General features: G+C 65.5%; 2 protein-coding genes across 2 annotated transcripts in view; both read left to right on the plus strand.

The window, feature by feature from the left end:
- Positions 1 to 144: 144 nt before the first annotated feature.
- On the plus strand, positions 145 to 2,899 carry EXOSC4 (exosome component 4). The gene is made up of 3 exons (XM_080609580.1): positions 145 to 340; positions 838 to 1,041; positions 2,475 to 2,899. The coding sequence occupies exons 1-3, from the start codon at positions 170 to 172 to the stop codon at positions 2,826 to 2,828; spliced, it is 729 nt and encodes a 242-aa protein (XP_080465706.1). The 5' UTR covers positions 145 to 169; the 3' UTR covers positions 2,829 to 2,899.
- Positions 2,900 to 6,755: 3,856 nt separating this feature from the next.
- The window catches only part of PLEC (plectin), a 47,220-nt gene continuing 31,129 nt past the window's right edge, over positions 6,756 to 22,846 (plus strand). The window contains exons 1-2 of the mRNA XM_080610550.1: positions 6,756 to 6,769; positions 9,463 to 9,556. Of these exons, the coding sequence (XP_080466676.1) occupies positions 9,520 to 9,556 (37 nt within the window). The 5' untranslated portion in view covers positions 6,756 to 6,769; positions 9,463 to 9,519. The remainder of the gene's footprint in view (positions 6,770 to 9,462; positions 9,557 to 22,846) is intronic.

The raw sequence follows: 22,846 nt of genomic DNA on the forward strand, positions 1-22,846 counted from the left end.
CACGCTGGGCGGGGGCGTGGCCTAGGAATGGGGCCGTCTCGTCTGGAGGCGTGTCATCCGCGTGACGTTCACATGGGGGCGTGGTCTCCCCGGGGCCCCAACAGACAGCAGCTGAGGGGGCGTGGTCTCTCGCGGAAGGGGCGGGTCCTGCCCGGAAGCGCGCGGCGCGATGGCGGCGCCGGAGCTGCTGTCCGATGAGGGGTTCCGCGCCGATGGGCGCCGGCCCGGGGAGATCCGGAAGGTGCGGGCCCGGCTCGGGCTGTTCGCGCAGGCTGACGGCTCCGCCTACATCGAGCAGGGCAACACCAAGGCCCTGGCCGTAGTCTACGGCCCGCACGAGGTCAGCGGACGCGGTCAGCGGGGCCTCGGGTCCTCCCCCGATGCTCTCCGCATCTCCTGGGTCCTCGTCTCCCCTGGTCCCTTTGCTCCCAGTCGCCCCATGGACCCTGCTCCTCCCTGGGCCTCTCCGCTCCCCCAGGACCCCCCTGGTCTTCCACATCTTCTCCGGGCCCCTCCGCTCCCTCCTGTCCCCACCCCGTTCCGCCGGTCCCCCCTCGCCCCGTTTCTCTGGTACCCTTCAGTACCTCCCGGTTCCCTTCGCTCCTGCCTCTCCCGTCGGTGCTCCCGTTTCTCCCGGGCCCTCTGACTCCTGCTTATCCCCTTTGCTGTCCTCTTCCGTGTCGTCCATCCGTGTGTCCCTCCCGATTTCCTCCCGTGGCCGTCCCGGTCCGCGCTTCCCATTTCCTCCTGGTCCCTTCGCTCCTCCCGGTCCCCCCTCCTTGTCCCGGTGCCCCGCTCCCGCTCCTCCGCTCACGGCTGCCCCGTTGCCGGTCGCAGGTGCGCGGCCCCCGCGGGAAGGCGCTGCCCGAGCGCGCGGTGCTCAACTGCCGGTTCAGCCTGGCCGCCTTCAGCTCGGCCGAGCGGCGGCGGCCGCACGGGGACCGGCGCAGCGCGGAGCTGGCGCTGCAGCTGCAGCAGAGCCTCGAGGCCGCCGTCCTCACACAGCTCTTCCCGCGCTCCCAGATCGACGTCTACGTGCAGGTACCGCGGGGGCGCACGGGGGGATGTGGGGGGGACATGGGGGGACATGGGAGGGACATGGGGAGATGTGGGGGGACATGGGAGGGACGTTGGGGGACATGGGAGGGACATTGGGGAGGGACATAGGGAGGGATGTGGGGGGTTAGTGATGCTCGGACATTGAGGAGGACATGGGGACCCATTGGGGGACATGGAGAGGAATATTGGAAGGACACTGGGGAGGGATATGGAGTGGACGTGAGGGAGATGTGGGGAAGGACATGGGGATATTGGAAGGAACATTGGGGCATGACAATGGAGGGATATGGTTGGAGCATTGGGGAGAATATTGGGGGGACGTTTGGGGGGGACATGGCAGGGGACATTGAGACATACGGGAGGGAAATGGGGGGGATGTTAAGGGGAGATGGGAGGGACCCTGGCAGGAAAATGGGAAAACTGGGAGGGAAACACTGGGGGGCACGGTGCTGGGACATGGTGATCTTGATGGAGCTCTGCTGTGTGCCACACTGTGTGCTACAGGCCATGCCACATGTCATGTGCGCTGTGTGCCATGTGTCATGTCATGTGCCATGTACCTGCACCATGTCCCTGCGCCACATGCTGGTTCCATGTCCCTGTGCTGTTCCCTGCACTGTGTCCTTGTGCCATGTTCCATGTCCTTGTTGTGTCCATATGCCATGTGCCACACCACGTGCCATGTTCCAAGCTATGTGCCACATGTGTGCTGTGTCCCTGTGCTGGTGTTCCCGTGTCTGCAGGTGCTGCAGGCAGATGGGGGCACTGCTCTGCAGGCACCATGGCATGTCCCTGTGTCCATGTTCTGTGTCCGTGTGCCATGTCCCTGTGTCCCTGTCCCTGTACCCATGTTCTGTGTCCCTGTGCCATGTCCCTGTATCCATGTTCTGTGTCCCTGTGCCATGTCCCTGTATCCCTGTTTCTGCATCCATGTTCTGTGTCCATGTGCCATGTCCCTGTATCCCTGTCCCTGTATCCATGTTCTACGTCCATGTGCCATTTCCCTGTATCCCTGACCCTGTATCCCTGTTCTGTGTCCCTGTGCCATGTCTCTGTATCCCTGTCTCTGTATCCATGTTCTGTGTCCCTGTGCCATGTCCCTGTATCCCTGTCTCTGTATCCATGTTCTGTGTCCCTGTGCCATGTCCCAGTGTCCCTGTCTCTGTATCCATGTTCTATGTCCATGTACCGTGTCCCTGTATCCCTGTCTCTGTATCCATGTTCTATGTCCCTGTGTCATGTCCTTGTGTCCCTGTCCCTGTCCCCATGTTCTGTGTCCCTGTGCCGTGTCCCTGTATCCCTGTCCCTGTATCCACGTTCTGTGTCTCTGGACCATGTTGCTGATCGCTGTCCCTGTCCCCATGTTCTGTGTCCCTGTGCCAACTCCCCACGCTGACATCCCCGTGTCCCCACAGGTGCTGCAGGCAGATGGAGGGCACTTCTGTGCCGGCACCACAGCAGCGGCGCTGGCGGTGCTGGACGCGGGGATCCCGCTGCGGGACATGGTGTGCGCCAGCTCGGCCGCACTGGCCGAGGACACGGCGCTGGCAGACCCCAGCGGGGCCGAGGAGGCGGCAGCGGGGCCAGGGCTGTCGCTGGCGCTGCTGCCGGCCTCGGGACTCCTGGCGCTGCTGCAGCTCAGTGCCCGCCTGCCCCGCGAGCGCCTGGAGCCCGTGCTGGACGCGGCCACCGCGGGCTGCCGTGCGCTGCACCATGCGCTGGACCGGGAGCTGCGGCAGCGCCTGCGCGAGAGCCACGGCGCCGCCTGATGCAGGCACGGGGCTGCGGGCTGGGGGAAAGCACCGTGTGCTGCATGGATGGGCCAGGCCATGGCCAGAGATCGGGGTCAATAAAGGGCTGGGGCCATGGGCTGTGTCCTGTGTGCTGGGGATTCGGACATGAGCTGGGGCACATGTGCCAGGTGCTGGAGTGGCACCTGTGGTAGGGCCATAGTGGCACCTGACATGGGACCTGTGCCAGGCCGTGTGTTATGTACTGTGCCGTGTGCCACACAAGCCACGTGCCAGCTGCTGCAGCACATGCTGTGTGCAAGCCATGTGTGACCCTGTGCCATGTGCCACACGTCCTGTGCCACCCAGAGTGCCACGTCTCATGTGTTCTGTGCCACTCTACGGGCCCCGTGCTGCGTGTCAGGGACTACCAGAGCCATGGGGCTGCGTGGGACTGGGTGGGGGGTCCTGCCCTGGGGACATGGGGCTGGATGGGGCTCCAGGGGGTCCGGTACCGGGCCCATGTGGGCCATCATGTGGTAGTGCAGCGTGGTTCCGCCACCGACCCCCCGCCTTCCCGGTGCTGGGAACTTCCCGGCCCTGCTCTGGGGCTGGGGCTGCCCTGGGGCAGGGCTGGCAACAGAAGTTCCGACCTCTGCTCCCTGTTAACCCTGCCTGTGCTGCTGTTAACCCTGCCTGCACCCTGCCTGTATCACATCCTGCCTACACCCTGCCTGCTATTAATCCTGCCTTACTGCTCCCTGCCCACCATTATCCCTTTTTGCTGTTAACCCTGTCTGCTCCCTGCCTTTACTGCTCCCGGCCTGCGTCATATCCTGCCTGCTCCCTGCCTGCTATTATCCCTGCCTGCACCTTGCCTGTACTGCTGTTAACTTTGTGTGCCTGCTCCCTGCCTGCATTGCAGATGCAATATCTGCATGGCATCCTGCCTGTGCCTTCATCATATCCTGCCTGCACTGCACCTTCCCTATGCTGCAGCTGCCTGCGCTGCACCCTGCCTGCATCACATCCTGCCTGTATCGTGTCTAGCCTGTACCCCTGCTTCTGCTCCCTGCCTATGCTCCCTGCCTGATCCTCCACCCCCTATCCCCCACCCAAGCTGTGCTGGGGAGGGTGCTCCATCCTGCCTGCCCTGCCTGTGCAGTATCCTGCCTGCACCGCATCCTGCCTGCACTGCCTATGCTGCCAGTACAGGCAGGAGATGCTCATGGGTCGAGCTGGCAGTGGTGCTGGTGCCCAGGACTGGCACATGGTGGGACGCTCCCTGCAAGGGTTAAGGGGTGCAGGCAGCTGCCTGGTGGGGGCGGGGACATGGGGGACGTGTCACATCGCATGTGTCACATCCTATGTATGTGCTCTGTACATGCACACGCTTGTCCCCCATGTCACATACAGCGACCCCACTGCTGGTGAGGGACACGGGGCGGACATGGGAGGCAGAGGGGACATGGGGGATGCTGGGGGACACGGGTGGCATGTGGCGTCCTCCCGGTGCCCACGGCCCCGCCGCCCTCCGGGTGGGGACAGTCCCAGGACGGCGCAGGGGCCGGTGCTCGGGGGGTCCTGGCGCTGCCGGGGCCGGTCGCAGCTCCGCTCCGGTGGGACCTCGGCACAGCCGGGCCCCGCCGCTGGACTTTGTCCCCCGGCTCAAAGGGGCCTTTGTGCGGGTCCGGCCCCGCGCCACCGGCACCAGCACATGACTGTGGTGAGCGGGGACACGCACCGGGATAGCGGCGCCGCACCGGGGGCACTGGGAGGTAACGGAAGGCAATGGGGGTTACTGGGAAGTAATGGGAGGCCCTGGGGAGTACTGGAAGGTGATGGAAAATACTGGGAGGCACTGGGAGATGCACTGGGGCATACTGGGCACACTGGGAGGTAATGGGGGTTATTGGGAGGAACTGGGAGGTAATGGGAGCTGCACTGGGAGACAGTGGCCACCCTGGGAGGTAATCGGAGGCACTAGGAGCTGCACTGGGGCATACTGGGAGGCACTGGGATTTACTGGGAGGCACGAGGCCATCACGTCCATGTGTACAGGCAGCCAGGCAGTTGTGTTCACACGTGTGTTCAAGTGTGTCCATGCCTGTGTTGCACCTCTTTTCACACACGTGTGTGAACCCCCTGGGTGCTGTGTGCAGTTGATGCTGTGGATGCGGTGGGTGCTGGGTGCTGGGTGCTGTGTGCAGTCACACACGTTAATGATGGGGGCAGATGGGCACACGCATGTTCCTGCACACACAGACACTGTTACTGGTCTCAGCACTGTTAATGGTCACGGCATCGTTACTGTCCTGGCACCGTTACTGGTCCTCAGCATTGTTACTGATCCTGGCGCCACTACTAAGCCCTGGCTCCGTTTCTGGTCCCAGCACCCTTACTGGTCCCCAGCATTGTTACTGGTCCTGGCACTGCTGCTAATCCCTGGCACCATTGTTGGTCCCAGCACTGTTACTGGTCCCAGCACTGTTCCTGGTTCCCGGCAACAGCCCCAGTTCCCGGCACCATCTCCAGCTCCTGGCACCAGTTTGGGTTCCTGGCACCGTTTCGCGTTCCCAGCTCTTACTCCTGCCATGGGTCCTGATGCCAGCTCCAGCCCCCATTCCCAGCAGACTGGGAGCAACTGGCCAAGCACAGCGCAACCATGAGCTGGCATCAGCACCCACCAGTACCACCATCATGTAGGGGGCTATGGGGCTATAGGGGTCTATAGCGGGGTATGAGGGGCTACGGGGGCTATGAGGCTCTATGGTGGGCTGTAGAGGGCTGTGGGGCTGTAGCGTTAACCCTCACCGCACTGGGAGCACCGGTCACGGTCACGGTTAACTCCTGACGATCGGGTGCCCTTGGCCGAGGTTAACCCTTTCCCCGCCGTGGGCTCCAGATGTCCTGGAAGCCGTTAACCCCATTAACCACGGTGTGATGGGTGCTGGGTGCTGGGTGTGCTGTGGGTGCTGGGTGCTGTGATGGATGCTGTGAATGCGGTGGGTGCCGGATGTGGTTGGTGTCGTGCTGGGTGCTGTGTGCGTGATGGATGCTGTGGATGCGGTGGGTGCTGAGTGCTGGGTGTGCAGTGCAGGATGTGCTGTGTGCTGTGTGCAGTTGATGCTGTGGATGCGGTGGGTGCTGGGTGCTGTGTGCGGTGGATGCTATGGATGCGGTGGGTGCTGGGTGCTGGGTGCGGTGGATGCGGTGGATGCTGTGGATGCTGTGGATGCTGTGGATGCGGTGGGTGCTGGGTGCTGGGTGCGGTGGATGCTATGGATGCGGTGGGTGCTGGGTGCTGTGTGCGGTGGATGCTGTGGATGCGGTGGGTGCTGGGTGCTGTGTGCGGTGGATGCTGTGGATGCGGTGGGTGCTGGGTGCTGTGTGCGGTGGATGCTGTGGATGCGGTGGGTGCTGGGTGCTGTGTGCGGTGGATGCTGTGGATGCGGTGGGTGCTGGGTGCTGTGTGCGGTGGATGCTGTGGATGCGGTGGGTGCTGGGTGCTGTGTGCGGTGGATGCTGTGGATGCGGTGGGTGCTGGGTGCTGTGTGCGGTGGATGCTGTGGATGCAGTGGGTGCTGGGTGCTGTGTGCGGTGGATGCTGTGGATGCGGTGGGTGCTGGGTGCTGTGTGCGGTGGATGCGGTGGATGCGGTGGGTGCTGGGTGCTGTGTGCGGTGGATGCTGTGGATGCGGTGGGTGCTGGGTGCTGTGTGCGGTGGATGCGGTGGATGCGGTGGGTGCTGGGTGCTGTGTGCGGTGGATGCTGTGGATGCGGTGGGTGCTGGGTGCTGGGTGCTGGGTGCGGTGCAGGATGCGGTGAGTCCCGTGCTCGCCGTTAACCCCTCCATCGCCGCAGCTCTCACGGGGGGCGGGACGGCAGCGAAAGCCCCGCCCCAGCCCCGCCTCTCCGTTAACCCCGCCCCTTGCTCAGCCCCGCCCCCCACTGCGGAAGCGGAGCCGCTGCTGGTACCGGTACGGGCGGGGCGGGATCGGGTCCGTTCCCCCCCCCAACACCCGCACCCCGGTTCGGGTCCATTCCCCCTCCCCAACACCCGCACCCCGGTTCGGGTCCATTCCCCCCCCCCAACACCCGCACCCCGGTTCGGATCCATTCCCCCCCCCAACACCCGCACCCCGGTTCGGGTCCATTCCCCCCCCCCCAACACCCGCACCCCGGTTCGGGTCCATTCCCCCCCCCAACACCCGCACCCCGGTTCGGGTCCATTCCCCGGTTCGGGTCCATTCCCCGGTTCGGGTCCATTCCCCGGATCGGTCCCGTCCCCCGGTTCGGGTCCAGCTGCCCCCAACACCCGCACCGTGGTTCGGGTCCATTCCCCGGTTTGGGTCCGTTCGCCCCGGTTCGGGTCCCTGCACCCCCCCCCAGTCCGGGTTCGGGTCCGTCCTGGGTTCGGGTCCATCCCCCGGATCGGGCCCAACCCCCGGTTTGGGTTCAGTTTCCCCGGGTTCGGGCCCATCCCCGCTTCGGGTCCATCCGCGGTTCCCGTCCCCGTCCCCCGTTCCTGGGGCACCCCTAGGATCCCCCATCCCCCCCATCCTCCTCCTCGTGGGCAGGGGGGAGGGGCGGGGGTTGCCGCAGAGCCGGGGGGGGGAGATGTGGGGGCGGGGGGAGTCTGTGGGATGAGCACGGGGTCTGTGGGTGCAGCATCGGGGCCGTGGGGCGCTGGGGCCGTGCTGCAGTAGCGGGGTCTGTGGGGTGCAGCGGGAGCGGCTGTGGGGGGCTATGGGATGTCTATGGGGTGCGTGTGAGGTGCTGGGGGGGTCTGTGGGTGTCTGCAGGTGCCGGTGACTCAGGCTTGGCACAGGCACGTGCTGGGCTGCCCACACCCACCCCACACAGACCCACTTTGCCACCACAACCCACCCCACACCGCCCCACACCCGCCCCACACCACCCCTCACCGGCCCACACCAGCCCACACAGACCCACACCGGCCCACATGCTTGTGGTACGAACTGGTGACTTGTGGGTGCCATGGAGTGCCATGGAGTGCCATGGGGTACCTTGTGAGTTACTGTTCAGTGCCATGCGGTGCCATGGGTTATCACAGGGTGCCATATGGTGCCAGGGGATGCCTTGGGTGCCATGGGTTACCATATGGTGTCAGGGGGTGCCGTGGGTTACCGTAGGGTGCTATGCAGTACCGTAGAATGGTATGTGGTACCATGCAGTGCCATAGGATTCTATATGATGCTATATGATTCCATGCGGTGCCATAGGGCGCTATATGGTGCTATGCAGTGCCATAGAGTGCTATGTGGTGCTATAGAGTGCTGTGTGGTTCCATGTGGTGCCATAGGGTTCAATGTGGTGCCATGTAGTGCCATAGGGTTCTATATGGTGCTATGTGGTTCCACGCAGTGCCATAGGGTGCTATATGGTGCTATGTGGTGCCATGCAGTGCCATAGGGTTCTATATGGTGCTATATGGTTCCATGCAGTGCCATAGGGTTCTATAGGGTGCTATATGGTTCCATGCAGTGCCATAGGGTTCTATAGGGTGCTATATGGTGCTATGCGGTGCCATAGGTTTCTATAGGGTGCTATATGATTCCATGCAGTACCATAGGGTGCTATATGGTGCTATATGGTTCCATGCGGTGCCATAGGGTTCTATAGGGTGCTATATGATTCCATGCAGTGCCATAGGGTTCTATAGGGTGCTCTATGGTTCCATGCAGTGCCATAGGGTGCTGTATGGTGCTATATGGTGCTATATGGTTCCATGCAGTGCCATAGGGCTCTATAGGGTGCTATATGGTTCCATGCAGTGCCGTTGGGTGCTGTATGGTGCTATATGGTTCCATGCAGTGCCATAGGGTTCTATAGGGTGCTATATGGTTCCATGCAGTGCCATTGGGTGCTATATGGTTCCATGCAGTGCCATAGGGTTCTATAGGGTGCTATATGGTTTCATGCAGTGCCATTGGGTGCTATATGGTGCTATATGGTTCCATGCAGTGCCATAGGGTTCTATAGGGTGCTATATGGTTCCATGCAGTGCCATAGGGTTCTATAGGGTTCTATATGATTCCATGCAGTGCCATAGGGTTCTATAGGGTTCTATATGGTTCCATGCAGTGCCACAGGGTTCTATAGGGTGCTATATGATTCCATGCAGTGCCATAGGGTTCTATAGGGTTCTATATGGTTCCATGCAGTGCCATAGGGTTCTATAGGGTGCTATATGATTCCATGCAGTGCCATAGGGTTCTATAGGGTTCTATATGGTTCCATGCAGTGCCATAGGGTTCTATAGGGTGCTATATGATTCCATGCAGTGCCATAGGGTTCTATAGGGTTCTATATGGTTCCATGCGGTGCCATAGGGTTCTATAGGGTGCTATATGATTCCATGCAGTGCCATAGGGTTCTATAGGGTTCTATATGGTTCCATGCGGTGCCATAGGGTTCTATAGGGTGCTATATGATTCCATGCAGTGCCATAGGGTTCTATAGGGTTCTATATGGTTCCATGTGGTGCCATAGGGTTCTATAGGGTGCTATATGATTCCATGCAGTGCCAGAGGGTTCTATATGGTGCTATATGATTCCATGCAGTGCCATAGGGTTCTATAGGGTTCTATATGGTTCCATGCGGTGCCGTCGGGTGCCGTTTGCCGCTGACGCCGTTGTCCCCCCGCAGGACCTGCGCTGGGGCAGGTGCCGGAGCCGCGGGCGGAGCCGCCGCCAGGGGGCGCTGATGGACGCCGCCGAGAGAGCCGTGACCCGCATCGCAGGTGGGGGGCGAGGGCGGGCGGGATGCGCGGGAGGCGATGCCGCGGGGCGGGTGTGGGGCGATGCTGTGGGTCCGCATGTGCAGGTGATGCCGTGGGTCGATGCCGTGAGTCGGTGTTGTGGGGCAGCCGTGGGGTGATGCTGTGGGTCCGGATGTGGGTCGATGCCTTGGGTCTATGCTGTGGAGCAGCCGGGGGGTGATGTTGTGGGTCTGCATGTGCAGGTGATGCCGTGGGGCGATGCTGTGGGGCGATGCCGTGGGGCAACGCTGTGACGCAGGGCAGCCATGGGGAGATGATGTCCCGCACGGGCTCAATGGGTCTGGGCTGACTCCAGGGCTCTGTGTGAGGCTGGCGGAGGGTCCCTGGGAAGTGGCCTTCGGATGTCCCCGGGGTGTCCCCGTGTGACCATGTCCCCCACAGCCGTGTCCCAGCAGTGTTCCCACGGTTGTCCCCAGCACCCAGGACACGGATCCAGGTGTCCCCACATGGCCCAAGGCCTTGGGGTGTCCCTGCAGCACCAGCGTGTCCCTGTGTCCATGCGCTGACCACAGGGCTGGGGTTGCTGCAAGGGAGCCGTGGGGACACCCAACAGTGTCCCAGTGCAGCTCCAGTGTGTCCCAATACAGACCAGTCCATCCCAGTGCAAATCCAGTGTGTCCCAGTGCAGCTCCACTGCATCCCAGTACAGACCAGTATGTCCCAGTGCAGCTCCAGTGTGTCCCAGTGCAGCTTCAGTATGTCCCAGTACAGACCACTGTGTCCCAGTGCAACTCCAGAGTGTCCCAGTACAGACCAGTGTGTCCCAGTGCAGCTCCAGTGTGTCCCAGTACAGACCAGTGTGTCCCAGTACAGACCAGTATGGCCCAGTTCAGATCGCTGTGTCCCAGTGCAGCTCCAGTACGTCCTTGTGCAGCTCCAGTGTGTCCCAGTATAGACCACTGTGTCCCAGTGCAGCTCCAGTACATCCTTGTGCAGCTCCAGTGTGTCCCAGTATAGACCATTGTCTCCCAGTGCAGCTCCATTACGTCCCAGTCAAGCTCCAGTGTGGCCCAGTGCAGCTCTAATGTATCTCAGTACAAACCAGTGCATCCCAATATAGACCAGTGTGTTCCAGTTTACACCGGTGTGTCCTGGTGCAGCACTGGTGGGTATGGAACATGGGTGCTGTTCCTATAGGGTGCCATGGGGTGCTGTGCCTGATATCTTGCTGTGCCCCATGGCTCCCCGTGCCCCGTAGCTCCCAGTGCCCCATAGATGGCCGTGCCCCAGCGATGCCCCAGCGGTGCCCCGTGACTCACGTACCCACCTCCTGGGGCCGGGCACTGCTCGGCTGCTCCTTTAAGGCTCGGGCGGGCTGGACCGGCCCCTGGCCCGGGTCCGTGGGTCCCGGTCCGTGGGTCCGGTCCGTGGGTCCGGTCTGTCTGCCCGCACACCGGGACCCCCGGGGGTCCCGGACACACCGGGGGCACCGGACACACCGGGGGCACCGGTACCCCGGCCCGTCCCGCCTCCCCCATGGCGGCGCCGGTACCGGAGGAACAGGAATTCATCCAGGCCTACGAGGACGTGCGGGAGCGATACAAAGGTACCGACCCCGGGCCCCGCAGAGCCCCGGCCCCACAGAGCCCCGGCCCCGCGGCGGCTCCGTGCTGGGGCAGCCCCACAACCGGCCCCCAGCGGGGCCCCGCGCCAGCGCTCCCGCGGCATTCCCATAATAGGGCACAACGGGAGCGACCGGCACCGGGAGCCGTGGGGCAGGGAGCGCCGTGGGGCAGGGAGAGCCATGAGGCATGGGCAGCCGTGGGGAAGGGAGAGCCATGGGGCACCGGGACCGTGGGGCAGGGAGAGCCATGGGCCATGGCACACCATAGGGCACAGTGAGCCATGGGCCACGGGCAGCCATGCTGTAGGGCACAGCACCGAAAGGGCCAGGGCCACTCTATGTGCACCCTATGGGGCACAGTGAGCTATGGGGCAGAGCCGCCCCACTGTCCACAGGTACTGCACAAGGCACAGCACCCCTGTGGGGCACAGCACCCCCATGGGGCTGTCACCATGGTGTCATGGCAGGGATGGAGGGACCAGTGAGTTCCAGTAAAGACCAGTGCTGGGGGGTCTATGCTCGGGGGGTCTTTATTAGGGGGGTCTGCACTGGGGGGGTCTTTATGAGGGGGGTTCTGTACTGGGGTTCTGTACTGGGGGGTCTGTGCTGGGGGGGGTCTTTGTTGGGGGGATCTGTACTGTGGTTCTGTACTGGGGGTCTATGCTGGGGGCTCTGTGCGGGGGGGTCTGTACTGGGGGGGTCTTTGGGGGTGGGTCTGTGCTGGGGGGGTCAGTGCTGGGGGGTCTGTGTCCGCCGGTCCAGTAGGGGGTGTCCGGTGCGGAGGGGGCAGGGCCTGTCGGGGCGTGGCCAATGGGCGTGTCCCGGGGGCGTGTCCCGGCGCTGCGGTCCCGGCGCGGGTCCGGGGGGGGGCCGCGGCGATGGAGGCTCCGCGCTGCATCCAGCACGAGATCAGCTCCCTCAAAGGTGGGACCGGGCCGACAGGGACCCCAACGGAACACCGGGGGTGGGACCCCCAATGCAGGGGGTGCAACCCCCCCAAGGGCTTTAAACCCCCTATATCGGGGCTGGAACCCACAAGTGATGGGTGATTGGTGGGTGATGGGTGATGGGCTCTGCTGCATCCCTGTGGGGCTCCACCTGCATCCCTCCTGCGGCCTTAACATGTTGTGGTGTGTTTTCATGTGTTGTGGTGTGTCGTGGCATGTTTTGGCATGGTGTGGCATGTCATGGCGTGTCATGGTGTATTATGCCGTGCCGGGACGTGCCGCGGTGCAGGGCAGGGGCGTTGGGCCGTGAGTAATGGGCACCGGCAGATCCCGGTCACGAGGCCGCTGCTGGCCACCGTGTGACCAGGATGAGCCATGGGGCTGGCGTGGGACTGGCGTGGGGCACGCTATGGGGCTGGCGTGGGGCACACTATGGGGCTGGTGTGATGCTGGTGTGGAGCTGGTGTGAGTCACACTATGGGGCTGGCATGGGGCTGGCATGGGACCAGCGTGGGCCACGCTATGGGGCTGGCATGGGGCTGACGTGGGTCACTCTATGGTTCCGGTACTGCAGTGGTGATGCCGCAGCCTCTAGTACCAGCTCTTGGCACTCGGCAATGGTCCCATGGCCAGAGCTGCTGCCTGCAAGGCCCTGCCCGCACCCCACATGTGGGTCTGCAGCATGTGGGGCAAAGGCCTGAGTTTCGGTTGGGCCCCTAAGCCATGAGTCAGAGCTGTGGGTTGGAATTGTTGGGGCACAGGGGCTGCAGCAGGACTTGGGGGGCAGCAGCTGCACTTGGTGTCTGTGGGACCCCCCAGGGTGATGCCAGGACCTGAGAGCTGCAGCACTGGGATGGTCTGAGGGGCCCGTGGGTCACAGTGGGGTGCTGGACCCCCAAGTGCTGCTGTGGTGGGTGCTGGTGTTGGTTGTTGGCTGCTGACGCTGCTGGTGGGTGCTGGTGTTGGTTGTTGGCTGCTGACGCTGCTGGTGGGTGCTGGGTGGTTGTTGGGTACCGGGTGTTGGATGCTGGGTGCTGATGCCAGGTGCTGGTTGTTGTTGGGTGCTGGTGCCGTCGCTGTCTCTGTTGCTGTCACATCGTGTCTGTCACTGCGGTGCTGATGCAGCAATTCTTGGATGGACACACGGTGATCCTGTGGGATGGGGGGGCGGTTGGGGGCCACGGATGGGGGGCACAGCTGGGCCATGCTGGTGTCCCAGTGCCCACCAGTATGGGGACGCTGGCCCAGATCTGATCCCCCTGGTTGTAGGGTTGGGATGCTCCCATTGTGGTCCTCAGATCTCACCAGTTATAGGGCTGGGATGCCCCCAGTTACAGGGCTCAGATCCCCCCGTTATGGGGTTGGGATCTCTCTGGTTATGCAGCTGTTGCAGGGCCTGATGCTGGTGCTGTGGATGGGGCACCCCCAGACATCCCTGGGACCCTCAGGGACCACGGGCATCCTGAGCACTCCAAGGACCCCAGATTCCCTGAGCACCCCAGTGTCCACAGGCTCTCTGAGCACCCCAAGTACCATGGGAAACTCTGGGCCCCTCAGGGACCCCAATCACCCAGGGACCCTGAACACCCAGATCACCATGAGCCCCCCCAGGCACCCCAAGGACCACAGGGACCCACTGGCAGCCCTGAGCTTCTTGGGCACCCCAGGGACCCCCGAGCACCCCACGGGCCCAGACACCCCGAGGTGCCCCCGAGCACATGCCCCGCGGCGCCCCAGACACCCCGGTCCCGCCGAGCCGGTCCGGGCCCCACTGGGTGCCGGGGGGGGGCAGCAGCTGCCTCGTCCCCACCTGAGAGCCCCGAGGCGCGGGAACGGGCGGGGGGGACCCGAGGGGAGGGACGCGGGGGGGCGGGACCGGGCCCTGCCCCAGCCGGGCACCAGCGGAGCAAATATTGACGTTGGCGGCGGCCGGAGCCCGGCTCCCCCCGGCCCCGCCCGTGACCCCCCCGCGGCCGGGGATGCTTCGGCCCCGGATCCCGCCGCAGGAGCCGCGGGGGGGGAAGGAAGACGGAGAGGGTGACCCCCGGCGGGGGGAGGGGCGCTAAGTCCGGGCTGGGCCCCCCCGTTCTCCCCCCGGCAAAACCCGGCCCCGGGGTGGAGCCGCCGCCGGCTGCGGCGAGAGCGACCGCGAAGGGACAGGACGGGACGGGCTGAGCCGGGCTGGGCTGTGCCGGGCCCTGAGGGGTTGAGCCGAGCCGAGCCGAAGCGCACGGAGCTGTGAGCCGAGCCGTGCCGTGTCCCATTGTACCGGGCTGTGCGGAGCTGGGCTGGACCGGTCCGAGCCGTGAGTCGTGCGGGTGTGCTGAGCTGTACCGGACTGTAGCGGGCTGTGCTGAGCTGTACCGGACTGTAGCGGGCTGTGCTGAGCTGTACCGGACTTTAGCGGGCTGTGCTGAGGCGCGCAGACTGCACTGAGCTGTGCTGAGCTGTGCCGAGCCGTGTCAGCCCATAGCGCGTCGGGAGCTGTGCTGAGCTGTCCCCGGCCGTGCCGCGCATTGAGCCGGGTGCTGTGTGCGGTGTTCCGTGTGCCGTGTGCCGCGCCGCGCCATGGTGGCGGGGATGCTGATGCCGCTGGAGCGGCTCCGCGCCATCCTGGAGCTGCTGTTCCGCGATGGGGTGCTGGTGGCCGAGAAGGACCCGCGGCCGCGGCGGCAGCACCCGCAGCTGCCCGGGGTGCCCAACGTGGCCGTGGTGCGCGCCATGGGCTCGCTGCGCGCCCGCGGGCTCGTGCGCGAGACCTTCGCCTGGAGACACTTCTACTGGTACCTGACGGACGCGGGAGTCGCGCACCTGCGGCGCGTCCTGCACCTCCCGCCCGGCACCGTCCCGCGCCCGCTGCAGCGCGGACACCGCAGCGCCGCCAGCACCGGTAACACCGGGACCAGCAGGCCCCGTCCCGCCGGCACCGCCCGCCACGTGCCCGACACCGGTGACACCAGCACCGGCAAGGCCCGTGCCGCCAGCGCCGCCAGCCACAAGCTTGACAGCAGCGACACCAGTGCAGACACTGGCACCAGTAAGGCCCGTGCCGCCAGCACCGCCCACCGTGCGTCCAACAGCAGTGACGCCAGTGCCGGTGCTGGTACCGGTAAGGCCCGTGCTGCCAGCACTGCCAGCCACAAGCCCGATGACAGCGACACCAGTGCCAGTACTGGTACCAATAAGGCCCGTGCTGCCAATACCGCTCGCCATGCACCTGACACCAGCAACACCAGTGCAGATACTGGTAGAGCCCGTGCTGCTAACACCACCCGCCATGTGCCTGGCACCAGTGCCACCAGTGCCAGTACTGGTACCAGTGAGGCCTGTGCCTCCAGCACCACAAGCCATGCGCCCGACACTGACACCAGTAACACCAGTAACACCAGTGCCGGTGCTGGTCCCACCAGTGAGGACCGGCTCTACCGCAGGAAGGAAGAGCCCGAACGGCGCGTGGAGCCTGTCACCGTCCCCTCGGGCCCTCCCCAGCCCACTCCGGCTCCAGGTATCACCAGCCCACGGGGGGAGACCCCCACCCTGGGGTGCTTCCCCCAATCATGGGGAGGGGGTTGGAGCTCAGTGGGGATGGGGGTTGCCTGTGTGTCCCTCCCACTTGCCCTTGGGGGACCTCCCAGCACTTGGGGGTCTCTGGGACCCCCCACATCCATGGGCAGGGTCACGCCTCCCCCCAGCCTTGGGGGTGAGTTTTGGGGGGTTTGGGGACCCCCACATCAATGGAGTCCCCATGGCCATGTGGAGCAGTGGGAGGCCGGGTGCTGCCTGTGCTCCTGCCCATGACCTGGCATGGGGAGGGCAGTGCCGGAGTGGCCCCACCAGGGCTGGGGGTGCTGGGGGGCAGGTGCTCACTCCCCAAGCACCCAATGGAGGGTTGGGAGCTGCACTGGGGGGGGTGGGGGCCGTGCTGGGGTGAGGCTGTGCTGTGGCATGCTGCATTGTTGGGGTGCTACACTGTGGGGGGGTCCGTGCCGTGGAGGGCCCTGTCGTGGGTGGCTGCGCTGTTGGGGTGCTGCACCCTGGGTGCTGTACCATGGGCTATGGCACTGGGGCCATGCAGAGTGGGTGCACTGGGGGGGCTGCACCCCGAGGCCCCGGACAGACGGGCAGGAGGACGGACAGCGGCAGCTGGGGGGGGGCAGGGCTGCTGCTGGGCCGGGGGCTGCCTGCGGGGAGGGGGGTCGCGTCCCGTCCTCTGCCATCCTCCCCTCCGGTGACATACGATCCGCGACACGCGATAGGCGGCAGCTGAAGCCGGTGGAGCTGCCCCCCCCCCATTCATCTCCCTCCACACCCCGTCTGCCCGGTCGGCGCCCCGAGGCCGCGGTGAGGCCCCCCCCCCCCGTGACTCAGCCCCGACGCCACCGCTCCAAGTTTCCACCGGCCGCTGCCAGCGCCGTGAGTCACCGGCCCCACGGGGGGGCCGCGGGGCTGCCCCGCACCCCCCCTTCCTGTTCCTGGAGCCGCGGTGCTCCCCAGACCCCACACGTCGGGAGGTCCCCCCAAGCTCAGCCCCGGGGGTCGCGCCCCGCGATGGGCTCTGGGGCCGCGGGGTTGGGTGCTGCGGGGGGGGAGCCGGTTGTGATGCTGGGAGGTGCCCGTGGGGCGTCTCAGTGGGGCTGGAGGGGGGGGCCCGGTCCCCTCCCGGCTCCTTCCGTTCCGCTACAGCGGGGACTCCGCCTCCGGGTTTTCCTTTGCTCCGCTCCTAGCAGCCGCTGCGGGAAAACCCGGGCTGGAGCGGGGGCCGCCGATAGCAGGGACCTCGGGGGGCGTCCTCGCCGGACGGGAGCGGGTCCCGCGGCAGGAGTAAGGGCCCCGGCGCCACGAGGATGGGCTGCGAGGGCCCCGGCGGCAGCTTTGGGTCGTTAGTAAAGAACACACTCTGCACACCCCTCCCCGGGATGGCGGCCGGGTTAACCCCTCCGGTACCGGGAGAATCGGGGTTCCCAGGGATGCTGCGGCCGCCCCCTACCCCGTTCCCCCGTCTCACCCTCCCCCCCCCCGCGGTCCCGTGTCATGTTCTAACTCGGGCTCGCTGACGGGCTCCGGTTATTTATATCAGCGCCCGCCCCCCCGCACCCCCCCGCCGCCGCCGCCGCCGGGGGAGCCGCGCTGCGCCCTCGCTCCGCTGCCTGCGTCCTGCCCGCGCCCTGCGCACGCCCTGCCTGCCCATGAAGGTCGTGCCGGGTAGGTTTGGGGGGGGCGGAACGAACGGGGGGGGGGAGACTGGCGCCGTCCGGTCGGGATATAAAAAGCCGGGATATGAACCGGGAAGGGGAGGGGGGAGGGGGGGCCGGTCCTGCCGGTACTGCGGGCGGAAGGCAGGAGGTGTTCAACCCGCCCCCCCCCCGCGGACCGGGAGGGGTTAAGGGCCGGGGGGGGCGGGCGCTGGGGTGTCCCTGCCCCCGGAGCCTAGCCGAGCCGAGCCGTGTCCCGGCCCCATGGAGGACACGGGGTCGCTGTTCCCGTCGCTGGTGGCCGCGGGACACGCCGCGTCCCTCGCACTGGTCTGGTACTGGCGGCGGCGGCGCGACGGGACGGGCGACTCGGGTGAGTTCGGCCCCGCTCGGCTCCCTTCGGCTCCGCTCGTCTCCTCTCGGCTCGGCTCCGATCGGCTCCCTTCGGGTCCCCTCGCCCCGCCCACCCCGCCGCGGGAGGAGGGGGCACTCGGGGGAGGCCGCCCCCTATGGGACGGGAGGTGTTGGGGGGCTCAAGGGGGGTTCCCGGGGGGGGGTGTGATGGTGCGGCGCATCTCCGTGACTCCGTACCCCCTACCCCCCCAAACCGGCAACACCCTCCGCAGCCCCCATGACAGACTTCCCCATGGTCCCCCCATGTGCCCCTCGATGCCCTCTCACCTCCCCGGCCCCGGTGCCCCCCAGCAGCTGCTGTCCCAGGCTGTGGAGGTGACAAATACTTCTGGGAACAGGGATCTGGTGACAGGAGGGATGGGGGGGGGGACACAGACACGTCCCATGGGAGGGCGGGCAGGGGCTGCCGGGTTGGGGCCTTGCTGGGGCTCGGGAGATACCCGGGGGTCCCAGGTGCAGAAGTGGGCAGAGCTGCAGCAGGGTCCAATGGGACTCTGCACAGCAGAGACACTGCAGCTGCAGCCATGGGCATTGATCCATCCACCTCATCCCTCATCCATCATCCCTCCATCATCCCTCAATCATTCCTCCATCATCATTTCTTCATCCCTTCATCCATCGTTATCTCTCCGTCATTCCTCCGTTCCTGCATCCCTTCATCCCTGCATCCATCCCTGCATCCATCCATCCCTGCATCCATCCATCCATCCATCCATCCATCCATCCATCCATCCATCCATCATCCCTCCATCCCCCGTGCCTCCATCTCTCATCCATCATCCGTCCATCCATCCATTCCTCCATCCCTGCATTCATCCCTGCATCCATTCCTCCATCATCTGTAATCTGTCCTCCCTCCCTCCTTCCCTCCCTCCCTGCCATGGCCCCATTCGTGCCTGACTCTCCCCTCAGGGACTTTCCAGGGCGTTGCCTGCGGCTTCCGGCCAACACCCTGCCTGTGATGTGCTGCCTGTGGCCTGCCTGTGCCCACTGCCTGTGATGTGCTGCCTGTACCAGCTGGCCACCACTCTGCCACCAGACTTGACTGTACCCTGCCTGCGCCCCACTGCCTGCGCCCCACTGCCTGCAACCACTGCCTGTACCCTGCCAACACCCTGCCTGCACCCACTGCCACCAACCTACCTGTGATGGCTGCGTGTGATGTGCTGCCTGTGATGTGCAGCCACAAGCCTGCCAGCACCCTGCCTGTACCCACTGCCCGCACCCGCTGCCTGTGATGTGCTGCCTGCACCCGTTGCCTCTCTCCACTGCCTGTTCCTGCTGCCACCACCCTGCCATCAGACCTGCGCATCCCTGCCCTGTCCCTGCCCACAGACACATGGTTCTGGCATCACTGCTGTCCCTGGCACTGTCCCAGGCCTGGCCCAAGGGCACCCCCAAGGTTGCAGCTGCTGGGGGCCGTCACCTGTGTTCAGCCGTGTTGGGCCATGTTGGGCTCTGTTGGGCTGCGTTGGGCCATGTTGTGCCATGTTGGGCTGTGTTGGGCCATACTGGGCTGTGTTGGGCTGTGTTGTGTCATGTTTTGCCATGTTGCCCTGTGTTGGGCTGTGGGGGCTGTGTTGTGCTGTGCCCGGACCCCTGCCCTGAGCTGGGGTGTTCCAGGGTCTCTGGTAGCACCAACCACACTCGTGGGTCCCTCCTGGGCTGGGGGGTCCCGGTGCTGTGAGCGCATGGTGCAGTGGGGGAGGGTTCCGGGGGTTATTCCCGGCTATTCCGTGCCCCATCGGGGGTGCGGGATCGCGGCGCCGGTTGCGGCAGTTGCTCAGTGCCCGGTGCAGGGCCGCGGCGCCGGTCGCGGCTGTGGCTCTGGGCCTGGTGCCCGTTGCCGGGGCTGCGGCAGGCGGAGGTGGCCGCAGGGATTTGTCCCCCCGGGTCCCCCCCCTCCATCCGCCCCACTCAGTATTTCCGCGCTGCGGCTCCGGTTGAGTCACCACCAGGAGCCGCTGGGGCCGCGCGAGGGGCCACCGGCACGGCGCCCCCCCCCGCTGTGGGGCAGCTGCAGGCCCCCCGGTGCTGCCCCACAGCGCCCCGCAGAGCCTCATGGGGATCCCGGTGAGGGGGCAGCTGTGGCCAACGTGGCATGAGCGTGGTGGGACCCTGACATGACCATTGTGTGCATAGCATGACCATGGCATGACCCATGACAAACATGGCATGACCATGGTGTGATCATGGCAAAGATGGCACAACCATGGCAAATATGGCACAACCATGGCAAGCTTCGTGGGACCATGGCATGACCACTGCAAGCCATGGGGTGACCATAGCATGATGTCATATATGACCATAGCAAGTGTGGTGTGACCATGGCAAGCCTGGCATGACCATGGCATGACTATGTGGAGCACAGAGGCACCTGTGTCCCCGTGGATGCATGTCCCGCTCTGTGCGGTGTCTCCCGGTCTCCTGCTATCGCTTGGTCCTGGTGCTCCCTGCACCCCCCCCAGCTCCTTATCTCTGTGGTGCAGCTGGGGCAGAGCTGTGGGGCAGCACCGAGCAGTGCCACATTGGGCCCAGCCCCACACACCCTGGTGTGTCCCAGTGTGTCCTGGTTGGGCTGCACCGGGGTTGGGTTTTGGCACAGGACCCTCCATGCCCGGCAAGGATCTGTGCCAAGTGCCCCCTGCACCCAGGTTGCTGCTGCCAGGGCACTGTGCCATGGCGTGACCATGACCATGCCTGTGCCATGCCTATACCCATATCCATGCCCATTCCAGTGCCATGCCATGCCTGTACCCTAACCATGCCTGTGCCATACCTCTGCCCATGCTCATGCCATGACCATGCCTGTGTCATACCCATGCCCATGACATGCCATTTCTGCACTGTACCCATGCCTGTGCCATGACCATGCCTGTGCCATGCCTATGCCTATGACCATGCCTGTGCCCATGCCCGTCTCTGTGCCATCCACATTCCCATGCCTCTTTCCGTTCCCGTGCCCATCCCAGGCCGGCGCCGCTGTTCCGGGCCCCCCTCTCTGACCCCCTGGCCCTGGCGCTGCCGCGGTGCGGATCCAGGGGGATCCCGGCGGAGCGCCCAGGCGTGGGCTCGGCCCTGGGCCGGGATGGGGCCGGGAAGGGGCCGGGAGGGGCCGGGAAGGGGCCGGGATGCTGCCTGGCAGCGGCTGTGGGCGCTCTGAGTCAGCGCCGGCCTCGGCTCCGACGCCACGATGATGGTCCTGGAGCTGTGCTGCGGGTGCTGCTGCAGGGCTGGAGGTGGGTGCTGGGTGCTGAGGGGGGGACACCCCATGGCGGCACCCCCGGGATGCTCCCGAGCGGCTCCGGCCTGGGGGTGCCGGGGGTGGCTGTTCCCGGGGGGACCCGGCAGCTCCGGGGGGGGGGTGCCGCGGGGGGAGCTGGGGGTGCCCCCGGCTGCTGCGATGGGGCTTGGGGCTTCCCGGGGGTTCCCCAGGGGTGGGTCACTGGGCCCTGGCAGGGCGGGGCAGGAGGATGAGGGGGTCAGGGGAGGTCATGGGGTATCAGGGTGCAGGGGGAACAAGGCCTTGGGTGCTGCGGGCATGGGGGCAGGAGGGTGCTGGGGGCACGGGAGGGGTGCAGAGGATTGGGGGTGCAGGAGGGTGAAGGGGCGGTGTCCTTGAGTCCAGGCCTCACGAGTGCAGAGGGTTTAGGGGTGCAGGGGAGGGGGCGCACAGGATTAGGGGTGCTGGGTGTGGGGGGCCCAGCACATGGGTCCCTGGTGCAGGGGCAGATGGGGTGCTGAGGGGCAGGGGTGCAGGGGCACTGCGTGCAGAGGGTTTAGGGGTGCGGGGTGGGGTTTGCACAGCATTAGGGGTGTCTGGGTGCAGGGGACATGGTGCACAGCATTAGGGGTATTGGTGCACAGCATTAGGGGTATTGGTGCACAGCACTAGTGGTGATGATGCACAGCACTAGTGGTAATGGTGCACAGCATTAGGGTGTTGGTGCACAGCACCAGGGGTGCGGGGTGCAGGCACATGGGTGCAGAGGGTTTGGGGGTGCGGGGGGGCAGCACTGTGGCCCTGGTGCCCGGTGCGGGGGTTCAGGCATCCCCGGTGCCGCCGGTCCGGCCGCTCGGTCCCGTTCCCGGGGCGGTGGCAGCGGCGGGGGCGGGTCCCGCTCGGCCCCTCCCGCCCCGTCTCGGTCCGTCCCGTCCCGTCCGCCCGGGCCCGTCCGTCGGTCGGCGGCGGCGACAACACCAGCACCATGGAGGGCAGCGCCGCCGGGAGTCCCGGTGCCGTCGGGGGGTGGCTCAGTGGCGGCTCCGAGTCCGAGCGGCGGCGGTACCTGAGCGCGCGGCTCTGCTGCACCGGTGCGAGCGGCGGGGCGGGACGGGACGGGACGGAAAGGGGAAGGGACCGGGGGGGGGGTACCGGGGGGTACCGGGGGTCTGGGGGGGACCGGGCCGGGGGGGTTCGGGCCGTTCGGGGATTCGGGACCCCGCGGGACTGGGCGGGACCCGCTCCGGGGGGGCTGGGGGGATCCCAGGGGCGGGGGGGGAGCGCGGCCTGACGCAGAGACACGCCCCCCCCCGCGGAGGGCCCGCCCTCGGGAGCTGGGCCGGGCCTGAGCTGGGCTGGGCTGGGCCGAGCTGGGCTGAGCTGAGCTTGATTTAGGCTGAGCTGGACTAAACTGGGCTGAACTGGGCTGAGCCGAGCTTGAGTTGGGATGAACTGGGCTAAGGTGGACTGAAGTGAGCTGAGCTGGGCTGAGCTGAGTTGAACTGAACTGAGCTGAACTGGGATTGAGCTGGCCTGAGCTGGGCTGAACTGCACTGAGCTGAACTGGGGTTGAGCTGGCCTGAACTGGGCTGAACTGGGTTTGAGCTGAGCTGAGCTGAGCTGGGCTGAACTGAGCTGAACTGGGATTGAGCTGGGCTGAACTGGGCTGAACTGGGATTGAGCTGAGCTGGCCTGAACTGGGCTGTAGCCAGGTGTTTGGCTGGTTCATGTCTGTCTGTACCTGTGCACGTGTGCACCCGTGTGTGCGCCCCATGTGTGCGCCCCGGATATGTATTGGCCTTGGTGTGTTTCAGCACACGCATGTACCCAACACGCACGTGCACATGCGTGTTTGTGTGTCCATGTGCGTGCACACGCGTGGTGCTCTGTGCACAGTGCCTGGGGCCTCGC

This window comes from Psittacula echo, assembly GCF_963264785.1.
Source record: "Psittacula echo genome assembly, chromosome: 2".
NCBI classification, from domain to species: Eukaryota; Metazoa; Chordata; class Aves; order Psittaciformes; family Psittacidae; genus Psittacula; species Psittacula echo.